This window comes from Rhinolophus ferrumequinum, chromosome 5, assembly GCF_004115265.2.
Source record: "Rhinolophus ferrumequinum isolate MPI-CBG mRhiFer1 chromosome 5, mRhiFer1_v1.p, whole genome shotgun sequence".
NCBI classification, from domain to species: Eukaryota; Metazoa; Chordata; class Mammalia; order Chiroptera; family Rhinolophidae; genus Rhinolophus; species Rhinolophus ferrumequinum.
In genome coordinates, this window is record NC_046288.1 from 27,112,270 (window position 1) to 27,132,344 (window position 20,075).

The following is a 20,075-nucleotide window of genomic DNA, read 5'->3' on the forward strand; positions in this document are numbered from 1 at the left end:
CATAAATAGATACAGGTAGGTTTGTTGGTTCCATGTCAGAATTCTCATCTAACTGATCAATCATGTTATCTTTTTGAAGTAGTTGAAATATGGGAGGGCTGGTGGTGAGAACTGGAACTCTGAGAAGGCTAGAGAAGTTGAAAATAGTCATTGTGGAAAATTGGAGTATAAATTAAGGTGATGTAGAAGGAATGGTAGGTCAGAAATGAGGGCTCAGATGAACTGGCACTTTCTGCACATTTGTGAGATTTTCTGTAGTATTCCTCAGTGGTCTGGGCAGAAGTGAGCCATTGTTCAGATAGTTGTATTCTCTCTAGACTTTATCCAGGTATGAATGATGGAAGAAATATGAAACAAGAGATTTCAGTGGAGTTTAAGACATCATTAAGAAATTTGTTGAAATGATGAACCTAAGGATCACAAGAGAAACAAAGATGAGTGTGTTTGTCTGTGTGTGTGTGTGTGTGTGTGTGTGTGTGTGTGTGTGGTGGAGGTGGCAACAGATGGATATGAAGAATTCATTAACTGGAAGAGCCAATGAAATTAAACAAAAACAAAACAAAACACAAAAAGCCCTGATGCATTAGAAATAACTAAGACTGCAGGAGGACTGTTAGTATAGTGATAGTTGTCCAAAGGTATGATTCACAGATAGTAATCCCAAGTCATGACAAACTCTAGGGTGTGGACATGAAAGTAATATTTGAAGAAAAGTTTACAGAGATGAGAAGATCAAGGAAATAAATGACTACAATGCTGAGGATCAATCACATGGGCACTGGTGCTACCTAGGCTAAACCTAGGAGATAGGGACATAAATGTCAGTCTGTAATAATTCAGGGCATAATCATGGGTCCATAGAATAACGATAAGGAAGGAAAGTTGGTGGAGAGCAGAACTGTGAGAGCATCAAAGGAACAAGGCCGTTTACAAGGATGTGGAGAGCAGTGATCTGAGGTGGCATTAGGGAGTGAGAGGACAAAACTCAGTCTTCAGTAATAAACCCTTACTTGAGAGGGCTGTAAAAAATGCTGTGTCCTGAGGGAAAAAAATGAACAAATTATATTTGAATTTTCTAGGGAGATGGGGAATATTCAGTGAAAAAAGAAGTTTAATATGTAGAGTAATTTGCTAATCATGGGATGACATTCCAGAAATTGTGAAAGCTCAGAAGATATTTTATCCTAAGGAAACAATTTCAAATGTCTGCAAAAATTAGCCAGAGGGATGTTAATTTTAACAGTGTTGTTTACAATTTTACCAAGATTGAAAAAAAAATAGACATTTAAATTAAAGATAATCTATCATAACATTTTCCTGTAAAAATACTTAACCATATATAAAACAGATATGTTTGTATCTTGCTAAGACTTATTTTAAAGAAATATGATAAAATACAAATATGTATATATATATATATATATGCATACTATGTGTGTATATGTTCTGATAAAGCTTAAATTTCATCTTTAAACTTAGAATTATGCCACTTCAGAGATACTGATTATTCTTAGTTTATGTGCCATCTGTTTTTTTATTTTTTATTTTTTATTTTTTGTGTCTAGTTTTGGTCCTACATTGACAGTGCTGAACTCCTAAAGCCCAAGACACTATTACAGAAGATGAGTGAAGCCTCTCATTTAAATGACAAGTTTAGTTTCCAAATTAAAGCAGTTGGGCCCTATTTTCTATATTTGTATGTTTTCACTTGACAGGGTCCTTTTATGCTTATTGTTATAAAACCAAAACTTGATTTTAATAGTCAATGTTAGAAATAATTTAAAGTTCACTAATGGGTGTTACTACATGAAAAAAGACTCTAGATGGTTGCCAGAGCTGTGAGGTGGGGCAAAATGAATGAAGGTGGTCAAAAGATACAAACTCCCAATTATAAAATAAATAAGTCTTGGGGATGTAATGTACAGCATGGTGACTATAATTAATAATACTGTATTATATATTTGAAAGTTGCTAGGAGAGTAGATCTTAAAAGTTCTCATCACAAGAAAAACATTGAAACTATATATGGTGATGGATGTTAACTAGACTTTCTGTGGTGACAATTTTGCAATTTATAAAAAATACTGAATCATTATTTTGTACACCTGAAACTAACATAATGTTATATGTAAATTGCATCTCAAAAAAGATGCTAATATTTCTTTTTGAGGCAAAGAGAAAGGTAAAATTATTTAGAACCTCATTGTAGGAAAGTGATAATCCAAGGAAACCATTTCATACCGTGTTTCCCTGAAAATAAGACCTAAGCGGAAAATAAGCACTAGCATGATTTTTCAGAGTGACATCCCCTGAACATAAACCCTAATATGTCTTTTGGAGCAAAAATTGATATAAGACCTGGTCTTATTTTCGGGGAAACATGGTAGTTATTCATTTTTAGGAAATGAATGGACTAAATACTATATAAATGTATTTATATCTATTTATATCATGATATCTAAATACAGAGTGGCTTACTAGAAAAGGAAACAAAATATTTCTGTGTAAAAAGAAGTATTTAAAAATGGTATGAAATCTAGTGAAGTCAAATGGAGATTGAAACAACCAGTAGGTGATAAGTTATTAGAAATTAGTTGGTCCCAAATAAATTTAAAGAAAAATTAAATGGTTCAACTAATAAACATGTGCCAAGAATTCTAGGTACTGGTGTGTACAACAATGAATAAGATATATTTTCTTCATATTACTCAGATGTGACAAAAACTAATAAATAAAGTTTTATTTGTATATTTCAAATGGAGAAAACCCTCTAAGACTTAATTACGCTGAGGCATAGATTATCAATGGGAAGAGTGGGGATAGCTTTTCAAAATCTCCCCACCAGTCCCTTCACTCTTACCCCTTACTGTCACTGAGCCACAAAGCCAAGGAAAACCAAAGCAAAAAATTATAAAGTAGTCACACTCATTAATTTTGATATGGAAAGGAACCAGAAAATTTTCAAGGATTTTGGATCTGGAGGGGACAACTTTGAAAATCTTGAAAAAGGAAAGTAATAGGGATAGAGAGGCCTAAATGTTTTCTTGCTGTATTACCTTTATTTTCCCTAGATTTTTATTTCAGTGTATTTTTCCTATTTCTCTACCTTTATGTCACTTTCATTTCTCTCTCATTTAATTTCTATAGACTGCCTTCCAAGTCTATTAAAATACAGAAATCTTAGAATTACTTATTTGCTTCTTACTTTTATATTCTTATGTACAAATTGTTTTTATCAATATAAAAATTTTTTAGAATGTTGTTTTAAAAGGCAAAGAATTTCTCAAAGGTCATTAAAATTCAGATTCATTTTTTTGCATTTTAATTATATTTATCAATTTCAGAATTAGGGTTAAAATACAGTATTTCTTATACAACATGTGTGTTTCCTCTATTTTCAATGTATCAATTAAATGCATACTTTAGCATTATATATGCTAAACAAATAGCATTATATATGCTAGACTCCACACTGAGGGTGAGAAAACACTTTCTTCCTTGCCCCATCCTTCCATTCCTACAAGTCTATAGAATTTCACCTCTCTCTCTCTCTGTCTTTCCTCCCTCTCTGTGATTATCTTATTTTCACTTTAAACTTGTCAGTTAAAATCCAACCTGCTAAACTTTTCAAGTCCTAAATATAAAACCAAATTAGCATGGTTTCCTGAAATAAAAATTATTAACATTACTATGTTATTATTTTCTCCAACGACAGTAGAGAAAAAACAACTACCAAATTCCCAATTTAGAATAATTGCCTGAATTGGAAACCACAATCTGAAATGAATCTCTTCAAACATGAAAATAAAGTTAAACTTACTGATACATCATCCGCTGTTGGGAATGCAAACTCCTCCACCTCCGTGCTGCTTTGTGAATTCTCCTCAAATGAGTAGCATCCTGGGCATTCTTTCAGACTTGTATGCTGACTAAAGAAAGAGTGCTTAAGGATTTAAAGTAAACTAGTTTGACAAGTTGGGATGGGTATACTTTAACCAATAGTATGGTTTGAGGTGAAAAATCCCTTGTAAGTCTTCACTGCCGGAAAAATTTCCTGGTTCTGGATAATTAAGTGAGAAACAATATTGTGTTCAAAACTTAAGCAACACCCTTAAGTACTTTGAATGGTTTTGCATTTCTCTTTCAAGAGGTGGCACTCTTTCTTTCTGAGTCAGTACAAGTCTGGTCTTCAGGCCCTTCCATTCATCTCTTTCAGAGGCAAGCATGAATCAAGGTCAGAGGTAGTCATAAAGCATTTCATAGCCCTTGACTTGATTTTCTTAGTGCGATGGTACATGTACTCATTACATCTGGCCCAGTCATTTGTTTGTATCTACTCTAAAGGGTATTGAGCTATAAAGTAAAACAATAAAAATATATTTGTGCCAACTGCCATTTTAAAGGGCTTCACCTGCTAATTGTCTCTTCTCCATGTGCTCTCCTATGTAGCTATAGAGGTGTCTACTTTCTCTGAAGTTGAGTTTTCTTTTCTGTTGATCCAAACCTTTTTTCCTCATTGCATCTTTGCCCACATGTGTAAAATATCACTTCCCTTCTTTATAGTACAGTTCTCAATTCAAAGTCCACCTCACTGTAAAATCAAATCATCGAATAAGAATCTGTCTACACAGGGTCCTTAGACTCTAAAGATAACTCCTCCAGGATGTTTCCCTTTAATTTCCTGACTCTCATACTATGTGAACCACCCTTAACCTATGTTTTCCCTTCAACCAAGCATCTAATTTTAATTTTGCCTGTTATTAGATTTAAGACCCATTTCTCCTGTAAGATAGTGAAACATTTGCAACTGTGATGTCTTTCAATAAATATACTTATCAGCACCTCAGCAGACACTACGACATTCAATGCTTACTGAGTCTTTTTTTAGTTGATTTGACAATCAACAATCATTTTCATATTTCAATACCTCTTTTGTTTTGAAAAAAAATTTTGGCAAAATGGGAATATATTACAATTAATAAATGAACATATGAAAAAAGGTTCAAATTGGCTAATAAATATTTTATACCTCGGCCAATGTTCTAGTAATGTGTAACAAATTACAAACTTAGTCACTTAAAACAACAGCAATTTATTATGTAATTTTATTCTGCAGGTCAGAAGTTTAGGAGAGCTCATCTTCGTTTTCCGCTTAGTGTCTCAAAGGCTGAAAGCAAGGTGTGAGCTCAGCTGGGTTCCTTTCTGGAGGCTGGAAAATCACTTCCCAGATCACTCACGCTGTTGGCAGAATTAAGTTCCCTGAGGAAAGACTAAGGTCCCTATTTCTTTGCTGCCTGTCAGCCTAGGCTGCCCTCAGTTTCTAGAGGCTACCTGCGTTCCTTGATACATTGTCCCTTTCATCTTTCAGCTATCAATAGTGTATTTTCTCATACTTAGAATCTCTGCCTTTTCTGCTGCCAGAAAGAGAAAACTCTCTACTTCTAGAAGATTACATTAGAGCCACCTGGAAAATCTTCTTTTGATTAACTCAAAGTCAATCGATTTGTAATCTTAATCATATCCACAATATTCTTTTGCAATGTAATATAACATAATCACGAGTATGATATCTCATTGTAGTCACAGTGAGAGTAAGTCATACTTTTTGATTGTGTAACGACTGCATTTCTCTCATTTCTTATTAGTCATAGTTAAAACTTTTAGGCAAGAAAAATATTGAAACCTATAAAAGAATGTTTATTGTAAGCATTTACAAAAGTAGCTTAATCAAAACTTTGTAATTAGCTGCATTTTAGTGGGCTTTCTGTAGTTTTGTTTATAAAACAGACTAATGAGGCATTAACTATAGCAAAGAGAGAATCAAACATTTATTATTTTAGTAGGGTTCAAAATCTTTTGCTGCTCCTCATTTTGAAATATGGTATAGATTTTTAATTTATACCATACCAAGGCTTTAAATTACTCCATAACTACAAAGCTTAGTGTAGAGGGTGAGAAAAGGAATGAATAAGGTAATGATTTGGAGGGTAAAATTTTCATGGAGTACTTTGACCTGCCACTGTAACAGGCTCTGCAGCTTTGCCTACATTAAAATCATCCTTCATTTCCTTAAGTATAGCTGGATATAGTTTTAAGTGGCGTTATTTGTCCTAATTGTAAAACTGGTTTTGTCCGGTGATGTGTTTTGCTAAATACCATGTGAGTTTAACTTACCTCACATTTTTGCAAGGAGAAACATTGTTTGGCAACAATCATCTAATTCCAGTGACTTCTAGAATTTCAATATTCCTTGCTGGTGATCCTGAATAACTCAGATTAGAGTGATGGAGAGATGATGGGACTGGATGTGAGGGCTCCTGGATTTTGTTCTTACACTTGCTGTGACCTTCTGTATAACTTGGGGAAATTCTTTCGTCAGTCAAACGCGGAGGTTCTTGTATTAGGTTGGTGTAAAAGTAATTGCAGTTTTTGCAATTATTTTTAACCTTTAAACCACAATTACTTTTGCACCAACCTAATAGACAATCTCTTACGTGCTTCCTGGTTCTAACAGCTATGATTCTAGCATTAGTTTCAATAAGTTATAACAAGTTTATTTTTTATTTCCATGATTGCATGAAGGAATGTCTCCCACACATTTCTTCAAATAAATATATTAACAAAGCAACAACTTTATTCAGTTGAAAGGGGTAGATTCCTATTAATATATATTGGTTCTTATTGGTATTGAATCATGAAGATTTCACCAAGAGAAGATGATGAAGTATTTGCAAAAATTTGGGTCCAATCTTGTTCTAGCATTAAAAATTAACCTTTTAGTTCTCATGGCACCCAAAATTCCATCAAGATCCCATGTGGATTATGTGCTGTAGTGTTTACTGTCAGCATAATGGATTTGACGTGTATTTTAAAACAATAAGTCAGACAAATTGAAGGGTTGATTTGGATTTTTTCTGTGAAAAACTGTGACTATTATTATAGCATTTACAGCATAAGAGGCAAAGCCCAGGTTTTTTTAAAAACCACAATATATTTGCAAAATTCACAAAGCAATGTATTGATAAATATGCTAACACTGTAAAAAAAAAGCTTCTTTACAATCTTAATGCATTTGCAGCACCATCTGTATTGATAAAAATTTACAATAATATACTTTGCACTCTTTTGAGCAGATTTAAACATTCTTTGACTTTTCAACTTTATTGTTCAACAGGAAAACCTCACAACAGTGCCATTAGGTAAATAGCTTAATGTCTCATTTGATAGATGGAACACCTGAGGAAAACCTATTGCATGACTCCTATAACACCACTCAGGTCAGACATCATCAAACTAGAAATAGTATATACAATTTCTGTTTTCAAAATCCGCTTTTCTGTTTCTTAGATTTACTAACGGCCTTTTGGATATATGTCTCTCATTAGTGTTAAAATGTCATTGAATTGAATAAGGCATAAAATTATTTAAATCAGGATATATAGTTTCACAGACACTTACATGCAAAAAGTGATCACAGTCTTCTGAAATACAACTATAGTTACACAAAACCACATAGTCATTGTTATAGAATTTACATAGTAGAAAATAATTTTTTTTGTAGACAGAGTTGTTTTCCTGTTTCTACCAAAGGCCGTATTTATCTTTAATATAAAATAGGTTAATCAAGCACATTTTGAATATACTAAATATTCTCTAGAAAGCTTTGGATGTTTCTATGCATGTAAAAAGAAGTGTAAAGATTTAGTTTTTCACTCTGCTTTTTCTGTTGATATTTAGTTAGTAGTCATCAACTCAGAAATTTGGTGACATTTTCTGTTTAAAAGGAAAGTATGTATGGATGAAACTTTTCTGTTTATATCTTAATATTGAGCTATAAATAACAACTAGAAGCTTTTTTAGTTATACTTATCTTGTTTACATATATTACATATAAACACATACACATAAAGTAACAAAAGTTTCAGTCAGTAAAGAAACAGGTTAAATTTTTCTCTGATAAATCAGAGCAACGAATCTAGCACTTGAGGTCTCACATTGGAGGCCTGGAGATGAACGCAGCCGCATCTCTGTAGTCAAAACCCTGAGGCCACATGGCCATGCGTCCTGTGTGTCTATAAGCAGACATAGTTCAAAATGTATTAATGAGACATAAAAAGTGATTTTGAAAATCTAGTGGTTCACCTAACTTTTTTATAGTGTAATTTAAATTTTTTATAGTGTATAGTGTAATTTAAAGTATTCTGAAATCAATTACGTGACTATAAAGAAACAAGGAACAGTTTTTAAAAAGCATATTGTTTTATTGACTCCAAAGCACACTACTAATAAATAGTAGCTTGTCCATACTGACGGTGTGCAGAAACTGTTCCAAGGGCTTTACCTGTATTAATGCATTTAATCCTCATAACAACCATATGAGGTGGGTACCATTTTGATTCACACTGTAGAGATAAAAGAGCTAATGCACAGTGATGTTAAGAAACCCACTCAAGGCCAAATAGCTCATATGTGGCAGCACCATCATTCAAGCTCAGACAGCCTGATTCCAAAGCTTGTGCTTTCCACCACTAGATTTTGGGCTGATTTAAGCCCCAAAGTCATCCACTAATTTGACAAATTAAGCTAATTTATCTTAAAACTCACACAGACATTCCTTTTCATTATAGCAAACATTTATATAGTGCATGATATATGCCAGGCACTGTCCTAAGTGCTTTACACGTATCAGCTCTTCTAACCTGACATTCTGATAGACATTTGACCTGTCAGAGAGTTGAAGTCTTACAAGAGCACTAGTTACTATATATTGATATAGATATTTCTAAATAAATAGTTGGATAGCTCATTCCACAAACAAGTAGAATGTTTGTTTTGTTATTAATCATTTGAAACAAACTCTGCATGCCTAGGTCCCATGAATTATTTTTATCCTCTTTGTACCCATGGAAAAATGCTCACAAGAATCTTTTTTATTCTCCTTTCTGGCCTAACTCCAAGTGATGATTCTGTTAAAGAATAAATCAGAATGCTTATTAACAATACAACACGCATCCTGAAGCTAGAGCTTGTGTTTAAAACAATGTTAACAGCAAGTTCAAATACATTTAAACATCTTTTAAATGGCAACTCTTGTGGTGAATGATAATGCTCTGTGTTATTATTTATAAACCCAGGTTAGAGTTCAAGTTTTATTGCAAATCCTATGTCTCTCCTTTCTAACCACTGAGTATACAGTCATCAGTGCTAGAACGCTGAAGCCGTGACTCCTCAGGGCAGACTATTGTTTGATTTTTTGCTAGAAGAATCCAAAATGTTCCAGGTGTTATATGAGGTAAGATTTTGGCAGCTCTGTCAGCTCTTCATATCCTGTAGAAAATGTTGTTTCCCATTTTCCATTGGGGGAAACCATTTATAAATATTCATCTCATTAATAAGTATCACAGTTTCCTTTGTGAGTAAGGAGTTAGTGCTACTTGTCATTTGCTGTGTCCTCTTCCCTCAGGGTGAAAAGAGAGTTCAGTCACAAAGTCCACCTTATAACATTAAATTGGTCTGAGTCTGAAGGACTTCTTGACATTCAGCAAAAGCACCGATCCAAACCACATGAATATAAATAATACACAATATGCAGGAGTTTTAGCTCTTTGTGCCACGGATATAATTCATGGACAGTTCATACTAGATACCAGTCTTTGAGGCAATCCAGCCCCGATACTGACTCACTTTTGTGTAGACCCCAGGTTTTTTGGGAAGAGCACAAGATTGTCCCCAACTTACTATACCAACAATGTACCAGATGTCACGATTATCATAAACCAGAGGTCCACCAGAATCACCCTGGAGAAAAAAGCAAAAATATGTAAAATTGTTAACTGTAGTATAATTCAGTAGGAAGATCACTGCAATCATCTCTTCTCCACAGAAAAAAAAAAGGAAATTGGTACACAGAACAGGCTTGAGATAGATTATAAATATTTCTCTCACTTGAGTTAAAATTTTGTGCTATAAATTTTAAAGTGCATTGTTTTATAGAAAGATTAATATTCATTCATATGGAATAATTACATTATTCTAGTTCAGTATCCTTGGATTTCTTTTTCTAGTTTGATTAGATATTTTATGCATGGTTTAGTAAGCATGTATATAAAATATTTACTATGAGGTTAGTATTTGTGCATAATGAAAAATTTTGATGATCTCCTCTGAGTATGGTTACCTTGACTGTGTTTTATGGACTTATTCTTGGCTTTTTTTTCTTTTACTTACCTAAATAATTTATGTTTGCTTGCTGAATTTTAATCCCCCATAAATCTCTTTTGGAAAAGGAAGTTAAGTAAATAAGCAGATATAAATGTAAAGGTTAAAAGTGCCTCAATGGTTGAATTGCCTACTTATCACTCCCAGCTCTATTAATTACTGGTTGTGTGACATAGGCTATGATACTTAACCTCTCTGTGCCTCTTCCACCTTCTCTATTTATTCTTTTGTAAACTATTAATTGAGTTCCTACTATATGTCCCAGACATTTTGATGGCTATCGAGAATACAATAATGACCAAGTATGAATGGTCCCTATGCTCATAGAGTTTGAAGTTTAGGTTTAAGAACCGATGTTAAATAAGCCCACAAATTAATGCAAAATTACAACTGTGGTTAGTGCTATGGAAACATACAATAGGGAAATTTTACTAGTTAAGGAGTCCCGGAAAGTATCCCCTGATGAGATGTAATTAAGCTGATATCTAAAGGAAGAGGAGTTAACCATGAAAAGGGAAGTATGGACGAATTGTGTTCTAGGTAGAGGAAACAGCATGCCTGGCTTATGCAAGGACCTATAAAAAAAGAGACTGGAAAGAAAACAGCAAGGGGTCCAGTGGTTATGTGATGGGGCTGTAGAGGTAGGGAGAGACTAGTCCAAATGGAGCCCTGTGGTCATTTTAAGAAGTTTTTATTTTTTATCTTAAGGAAAAAAATGAAGGTAAGCCACCAAAGTGTTTTAAAGACAGTGTTGACATTGACATGATCAGATTACATTTTGTTAGAAACCATTCTGGCTTTCATTTCACTAATGCACTAAAGTAGCATAGAAGAAATATAAGGAAATAAGACAGCTGACTAATGTGGTTGGGGAGGTGAGGAAGGGAGGAGAAAAGGTGGAGGGGCAGAGCGAGAGAGAGAGAGAGAGAGAGAGGCAAGAGATAATGGGGGACACGTTTAAGGAGGTAAAATCCATTCTATTAGGTGATCAGTTAGTAAGTGATAAGGAGAGAAAGTTAGAACAGCTTCTAGTCTTCTGGCTTGTTTAACAGAATGAAAGGGGGCTGCCATTCATAGAGATACAAAACATAGGAAGAAGATCAGATGGAGACGGTGAAATAGGCAGAGTCAGGTGCAACATTTTGAATGAAATGCCATTGAAATATCCAAGTGGAGCAGAAGATATAAGTCTGGAGATCAAAGGGGAGGCTGGGGGCTAAAAGTATAAATGTATGAATCATCTGCAAAAAGATGATAATTGAAGCCATGGAGGTGAATTAGAGTCTCTAGGGAGAAAGTATAGAGTAAAAAGAGGAACAGTCATAGTATAGATCAAAATTTAATGTCTGGGATTAAGAGAACGATCCTGAAAAGGAGACAGAGAAGGAACAGATAGAGATGTAGGATGAAAATCATTACAAGCCAAGGGAAGACAATATTTCAAGAAAGAGGGAGTGGTAAGCATTGTTAAATGCTGTTAAGAGGTGTTTTTTTCTTTAAAAAAAAAAAAAAAGACCAAAAATTGTTTGTTGGAGGTTATTGGTAGATCATTGACAACCTCAGAAAGAGCTATTTTTCATGAAGTGATAGGGCAGAAACCATATAGAAATGGTGTGAGATGTTAGCAGGAGTGGAGAAAATCGAGACAGTGGGTATAGACATTTTTCCAATATTTGATGGTAAAGAGAAGACAGGGTGCTAGCTGGAGGCTTATGGGTCAGGAAAGAGTTGTGGTGCTTCGTTTTGTTTTTTCCTTACTTGAGAGATCTGAATAGGGAAACATACGGTAACAGGAGAAATACTGACTATGAAAATAGTGATAGGATATAATTGCTAGTGAAAATTTCCCCAAAAGAAGAGAAATCTGAGCAGAGGAGAAGGGATCATCAGCCTTAGAGGCAGCATCTCTGTTGTGACCTAAGCTGAAGGTCGATAAAATGGATCCAGATGAAGGCCGGTCTGCATGCCTGGTGCTGGGAAGATGGAGACATTTCCTTCATATGGCTTCTGTTTGTCTTCAAAAATTGGGAAACAAAAAATCATCAGTTAAGAATAAAGGTTTAGAAAAACAAAACAGAAGCTGAGGAATGTGGAAAATGTTGGGAAAATTCAGAGGATGGTAGATTTGGAAAAAACAAACAAACAAAACAGTAAGATTGTCTGTTTTGTTATCTGGAACCTATAGTGGAACCAATGGGTTCTGTTGTGTATTTTTCCAGGAGCATTTGACTTCCAGGGTTCAGGCAGAGGGAGATTGGATAGTTGAGTTCTTCCATGTTTGGGATTTTGTCAGACAGAAATACTGGAAAGAGAGGGCAACAGGTGAGCGTGGGCTATTAGCAAAAGTGTTTTAAAAATAGTAGTAAAATCTAAGCTGGATAAGTGGATGATGGAAGAAAGGCCTGATGGGATGTGAGAAAACAGAGAAACAATGGTCTATAGGTCTCTATAAACTTGAAGAAAGGCAATATTTTATTCAACCAGTAAATACTTGTGCCAGGCAGTGTTTTAGGTTTTGGTAATACAGCAATAAATAAAATAGACCTCTCCCCTCCGCCCTCCAAAAAAAAAAAAAAAAAAAAAAAAGCTGTGCCTTCACGGAGCTTCTAGTTTAATGGGAGGGAGAGAATGACAGTATACCAGCCAAATAAAATATATTGTATATGGGATGATGATGAGAGCTAAAGATAAAAATAAAACCGAGAAGGAACACAGAGAATGTATGTGTAGGTTGTGTGGGTTAGGGAGTGAGGGTTGGTGGTTTGGAGTTGAACACAGACAGTGTGGCCAAGGAAGCAGGAGTCGTTGAAAAGCAGAAAGTGGGATTGGGGAGATGAGTTAATGGGAAGATTTGGGGAATTAGTGTTTTTGGAGTTGGAAGAGTTTTTGGATAATAAGACTAGGTGGCTGAAGATAGGTGAAGATCACTGGAAATTAGGAGATTTAGGAACTAAGAATCCAGCATTCAAATGGGCCAATGTCGATATTACAGTGCTTGAGATGGAGAAGAAACCTGTTTCAGGTGTCAAAATCATTAAAGGATGAAAGGGACAAAGGGGAGAGACTCAGAGGTAGGAGGTGAAACAAGATACATGAGAGATAATGACGAAGCTGAATACAGTGTTCTTCAGAAGAGAGGTTGCTTTTGTTTTCAGTTTTGTTTAAGAAAAGAACAATAGACCTTAAAAGTAACTGTGTGAATCAGAAATAGGAGCAACAGACTTTAATTTCTTAATTTGTAAAACAGAGATAATTATAGTACTGCTTTGAACTCATCATATTAAATAAAATAATGTCTAAAAAGTGCTTAGCACTTGGCTTGGTGTATAGTAAACATTCAACATAATAATTTTTGTTATTATGATTATTAATTAAACTGAGTCTTTGGTAAAATAGATGCTATTTTTTTTTCTCCCAAGTGAAATATACACCAAATTTAGAAATAGCTGATGGAAACTTTCTTTTTTTAATGTGTTTTTCTTTAATTAAAGTTTATTGTGGTGACAATGGTTAGTAAAGTTATATAGGTTTCAAGTGTACAATCCTGTAATGCATCATCTGTATAGCACATTGTGCGTTTTTTAATGTTTTAACCTTGACTTTGGACTTACCTTACATGCGTCTACTTTTCCTTCCATGAATCCAGCACATAACATCCCTGAAGTTATCAGGCCATCATACACATCCTTTCTGTTACACACATCAGTGCTTATGGTTTCCACCCTGGCTTGCCGAAGGTTATTTTGTGTAGGTCCTATTATATAAACAAACAAACAAACAAAAAACATTCTTCAAATACAATTTTAACCAAGACATGGAAGACACATAAATTGTATATTCCTCGGAGCAAAAGCACCGTATTATTTTATTAACAGTAATTGTTGCCTAATTTTATTTTCTGAGTGATAAATGTCTCAGAAAATAAACCATAATTTATGGTTCTTTGCAACCACGTGCAAATAACCATAAACATATGCGCTCCAATATTATGTCATATTTGTGGATCTTTAAAAATTATGGGAATCTTTAAAACTACATGCAATGTTGAGTCTGTGTGTGTGTGTGTGTGTGTGTGTGTGTGTGTGTGTGTGTGTGTATAATATATATTACATATTATTTTTTTCATGAGGAGAGTATCCATCACAATGATCTTGTCCAACTGGCACATTTTTCCATATAAGGAAATTGAATCTCAGGGAAGTTGACTGATTTTCCAAAAGCTATTCAAGTAGAAACCAGGATCTGAGCTGCACAGAGCTATTTGCCCTACTCTGTGCTGTTCTTGTTCTGTGTTATTTAGGGGTGTCTCGAAGCATGGGAAACAGAATGGATGCCAAATATGTGCTAACAATCGAACACCAGCACAGAACAGGGCCAGGAGATAGGAGAGAACACTGCACAGTTGAGTATGGGATTAAAGCTGTTGGTGAGTAGCTCTGAGCAAGCAATGAGATAAGGGAAGACTAAAGGAGACTTAAAACAAACTCTCACAAAGTCAGGTTGGAGATACATGGGGCATTTGGGAAATCTTACATATAAGAGTTCTGTAAAAAAAAAATAGATTAAGATATATTAGCATTTGTCTCCTACTTTATTCAGGATATCCTTGATAGAACCTTAAACATTTTTTATTTCCTATTTTAAAACATTCAATTAATCTCTCTCTTTAAAGAGGATGAACTAGTAACTGGAAATCTTAAGTTCTGTTCTTCAGTTTATAAAATTTTAGAATTGATGTCTTTTAAACCTCCTATGAGGTGGGACAGAGGAAAAGAAATACAGATTCTATTAACTAACCAGAATAAACATTCTCAAAACAGTCACAAAGCATTCATGTTTTTGATCACCATAAAGTTTCATTAAAATGAGGAAGAATTTAGACCAAAAAAAAGAAAAAAACTATTAGAAGATTGTGGTTTGAAGTATATGCTAACCAGGAGTGTTTACATATGGGAAATATACAATTTGGATCATTTACTCCCTTGTACTCCCATAGCATTTTGTCCCTCTTCGAGCATCTAAAACAGTGTGTTCTTTTCTTCTATATTAACCTCCCCTTTCTTAGCACTGCTTCAATTAATTGTGAAATCCTCAAGAGTAGGAACTTGATTCCTTTAACTTTTTAACCCTCAGCCCCCTGTTCTGCTCAGGGCCATACACATTGGAATCATCAACACTATTTTTACTCACAATCTAAAGAGCAATGCCCTAAGACAGCTTGTTAGAGTTTAAGGCATATTTGTATTAAGTAAATTGGGTTGAATACTCACCATCATCTACAATAGATCCAAATCCTGTGACAAATACACTTGTTTTAGGTGGCAATTTTATAGATGAATCTGGGAGGCAAACTCTCTGGACTACATTTGAAAACTCAACTCGGGTAGTGAGCTGAGCCAAAGCAATGTCATTTTCATTTGTTTCTCTACGGTAATTTTCATGAAGGATGATTCTCCCCACACTTCGTCGCACTATGGGTGATGTTATAGTTGTACCAAAAGTAACAATCCATTGACTTGGGTCTTTATTTCTGCAAAACATTAAAAGGTAAAATTTATGATGCTAACTTTATGCTTCAAAAAAGATTAAGACTGTATTTCTCCCCAAATATTGGGATTATACTCCTGGAAAATCCCTATGGTGAGAGAATTTGCAGTTGATGACCTTATTGAAAAAAGAGATTAAAAACACTGATAATATAAGAGATTATGAAAGCTATGAAAATATTTTATATCCTCTAAAATTAAAAAAGAGAATAGCAACTAAATGAAGTTTCCGTGCTTTATTTGGATTAATAATAGTAATGGGTACTATACAATTAATTTCCAATTTTTTAATTCCTTGTTTATTAGAAACTCATCAGATTGTCTTCCATAATTTCAATGAAATGTGTATATATTAATTTTGATTTATTTTGGATGTTATTCATATGAGGAGGCATTTTTCCCTTTGTACCCAACACTTCATCCATTCTTATTTTATGACTCACTTGTCAGCTCTTGTTTACTGGCTCTTACTGTGATCACTGAGACAAAGCGTAATTTGTCTCTTGTGAATACAAGCTCTTATGTGTATACAGGATTGTTTCTCCACCCTGCACCCAGACCCTATCCTGATATTCAAAAACTGAGCAGCTCTAACTCATTGTCATGCTGTTAAAACTCCCGCTGCCCTTTGATCTGGCCTGGTTAGTCCCTTTTTTCTCCTTTTGAGGCTCTCTCTTCCCGCAGATGCTTTCTTTCCCACAAAGTTACACCATAGTCAACTTCTGTCTAGTCCTACCATCTCTTTACTTCCCTATTTTCTCCAAAGCCCAGTTTCCTCTTTTTCTAATTATCCCCACCAAGAATGACTAGAAATATAGAGAAACTTGAAATTCTCTTTGTAGGCGAAAATTATGTAGAAGGAAATCAGACAGAGAAGAATTAATAAAGGGGACTTCCATGTTTATGTATTAGTGAATCATAAATGTTTAAGTGTAATGAAATACCAGTGGTTTTCAAAGTACTAGGCACTGCCCCAGAAATGAGTAGGCAGAGATCCAGGATGGGGACCAGGAGATGTGGAGGGCTTATCTCTCAACTGTCTTAGTTATTTATACTTTAAAGTAAGATTTTATTCAAAGCTGAAATCTTAGGGCTAAAGCTTTCATATGAAAACTAGAATTCTGGAAGATATAAGGCATATATGACTTCAGTCTTCATGGAGCTCATAAACTAATTGAGTAGATAAAACAAGTACCTCTTCTCTTCATGCATTGCCAACCAGAAAGGAAGACTTATGTAATAGGCCAGGTTCAACATGCTTGTGCATAAGGACAATGAGACTCAGAAGTTAAATGTGGGGGCAGAACCAGCTGGATATGCCCAGATGAGGGACATATCCAGCTGGTTATTTTCAGGGAAAGATGGCCCAGGTCTCATGATATCCTGTCAAGAACTTTTTCCCCACCCACACTGTTTCCTTTTTTATGGACATAAAGATACTAAAATTTGTCTTTAAATGATTTTTTATACCTACACTATTTCCATAGGAAAAAAATAAAAATTTAAAACCTCTGGATAATTATGACATTGTCTTCAAAGTACCCTGTATTTTTTTCCTTCACGACAGTAGATATCATTCATAGTCATCCCTTTCCCTTACATGAAATTATATCACCCTCAAAATTGAGGGTCATCACCTTTCCCAACCCTTCTATATTATTATTATAGACATAAAATATGCTATAGCAGCACTCATATTTTAAGAAAACCTTTCTTTGAGTCCACAACCACCCTTACCTGTCATATTTCTTTGCTCTTCTTCGCATAAAAAATCTTTGAAAGTGTCATCCAAACTCACTAATTCCAATCCTCCTATTCTCTCTTCAATTCATTCCCATCCCTGTTATATCACCACAATTTCTCTTATCGAAGTCAGCAGTTATCTCTATTTTATCAAACTCAGTGCCAATTCCCATTTAGGCCTGTCAGCACACAGACTGCAATGGACCTGCCAAAACACATTTCTCAATCGCTATAGCTTACATTTTTCACTAAATATTAATTAATTGGCATTCTGGATGTATTATTTTTAATTTACATAAACAGAGATTAGTGATAAACTGAAATGGATGGCACTCCCAAAAACAAGTATGAAGATTGGAACACTATCTGAACAAAAAAATCAGAAAGCCTTAAAAAATTAGTGAAACTCAAGTTCACCTAAGACATGATGCTAGTTATTCTAGGGGTTGTAAATACATACAAGTGAGTCCCTTTTCTCTTCTCTCATAAGAGAGTGATAGACAATCACCTTAAATTCATTTAGTCATTCCCATTATACATCCACCCCATAAATGAAGGTGTAGACACCTTAGAAAGAGTATTACTGTAGTGCAGGGGATCCTGCCAACTTCGCCATGTGTCGTGCGGGGCGTCAGGCAGGGTCTCTGTTCCCACTCCCCACATAAGAACGCAGGACATGGTGAGGCCAAAAAGGAACACCCACGGAGCCATAGGTAGGGGAGTCATACCACTATACTCTCACTGGTGGCTGGGTTGGAGACACAGGAACCAGGAGCAACACAATTCTCAACCCTCACTGTGCCGCTTGCAGGCTCAGCCACCATCTTCTTGCTAGCTCCCTCTTTTTCTTTTTGCTACTAGCCTAGCCACGGCAGTTATATTCATGGCTAATGGCTCACTGGTTACAGCTGACGGCCAACTAGCCACAGCTGCTGGCCATTTGATCACAGTCGATGGCCATTTACTACCTGAGCCAGCACCTTTCTATGTGAGGCCGAGAGCCTGGAAACTGCTTTTTGGGGCTCTGTCCCCACAGTTACCCTTAGACGGATGGTCAAGAATCTCCTAGACTCACCAAAGATGGTATCCTTGAAAGGGTGTGTGAACAGTTCCACTGTCCAGGGCTTCATGCAGAGCTTTTATCTTTTGAGAGTTTAAAAAGAAAAACTTTCTGCACCCTGACGCTGAAACCTCAAGGGGGAATGAGGTATGGCCCTGATCTCCTAGGGCAATAGGGTGCCTGGGTCTACCCATGTATGTGAACTGACATAGCCGAGTTTTAAAGCCACGACTGTGAAATCTCAAACAGATTGTTCCTGCCAGGTCCTGTATGACGAACTTTCCATACTGTGAAGTCAGTGCGACAAGGTGGCAAATCTTTCGCAGCAGCCACACACCTCTCTTGTCCACACAAGCCCACAGGGTTTCTTGGATGATGCAGTTGGGAGAGGGAGCTTCAACAGGGCTACCTCTGCTTTTTTTCTTATTTATAAAGTGATAGTGGATATTGATAGTGGAAGGATAGAGGGAGGAACAGAAACCAAATAAAACAGAAGCGGCTGGAATTTCTCCTTAAATACGCGGAAGAGTTTAAACTTGTTACATGTATAATAGTATATACAGTAAAATAATTTATGACATAGTAGAAAAGATAACAGTAGTGTCATGATAATACAGGAAAATATATAAGAACCAAGAGAGTGATACAAATGAAACATCATAGATATTGAGAGAAGGGAAAAGGGGTGATTATGAATAGGGCATAGAGCAAGCATAATGTGTTTTAGGGGACAGAGCAGGGTCCATCCATAACGGAGCAGAGGATAAGAGGGTGAGATTGGACTCTTCCCCAACACTGAATCAGTTGTTGGCAACTGATAATGAAAACAAGAAGACTCACAGCAGCCTTGGGGAACTTACCTGCGGAAGCAGTGAGCAGCTGTGAGCAGCCATGTGTTACTGATGAGGCTGGCTCCGCACTGATGGCCAGCCCCTTTGAGCTGGAGGCTGGCCTGCCATGGCCACTCCCCTTCCACAGATGTTTCCCTTCCTTGGATAATCCTTTCTGTAGAAGTGAATGCTGGTAGTGGCATGTTTGAGGGTGTCATCCTTATTCCACAGCCTGTCACAGAAATACACATTAGCTTGTTTTCATCAAAAGGGGAAGGGGGGGAAATGCATATACTGACTTGCATTGGGTACTGATGCTTAGGTAATCTATTGTACCTGCTACTCTTTAACCTATTCCTAGCACTCGGTCTCTGAGGTTATTCTGTAAGGATCCTACTGATCCTATTGAGTTTCAGAAGAAATACTTCCTAACATTGCAAGGCATCCAATGCAGGAATTAACTTCTGTCTCTCCATATAGTGCATATATGGATGAGTAAATAGATAGGTAGATAATTAATTGAACGTCAAAATATATAGATCCTCTGCTAAGTGTTTTAGGTACATTTACAACAAAACACTTTTCAGATGAGTAAATTCAGCCTTGGATAGAGAACATAAATTGCTAGAAGTCACCCAGCTTGTAAGTGAGAGTTGGATATAAAATTAGGAGGATCCA

General features: G+C 35.6%; 2 protein-coding genes across 2 annotated transcripts in view; both read right to left on the reverse strand.

Moving 5' to 3' along the window:
* LOC117022066 (transmembrane protease serine 11G-like) overlaps positions 1–8,025 on the reverse strand; it is a 44,824-nt gene extending 36,799 nt beyond the window's left edge. The window contains exon 1 of the mRNA XM_033105742.1: positions 7,995–8,025. Coding sequence (XP_032961633.1) covers positions 7,995–8,025 — 31 coding nt within the window. The remainder of the gene's footprint in view (positions 1–7,994) is intronic.
* LOC117022344 (transmembrane protease serine 11F-like) overlaps positions 7,672–20,075 on the reverse strand; it is a 79,727-nt gene continuing 67,323 nt past the window's right edge. Inside the window, exons 8-11 of the mRNA XM_033106346.1 lie at positions 19,428–19,629; positions 15,489–15,748; positions 13,830–13,972; positions 7,672–9,798 (exon numbers count right to left, since the gene is read on the reverse strand). Of these exons, the coding sequence (XP_032962237.1) occupies positions 9,640–9,798; positions 13,830–13,972; positions 15,489–15,748; positions 19,428–19,629 (764 nt within the window). The 3' untranslated portion in view covers positions 7,672–9,639. The remainder of the gene's footprint in view (positions 9,799–13,829; positions 13,973–15,488; positions 15,749–19,427; positions 19,630–20,075) is intronic.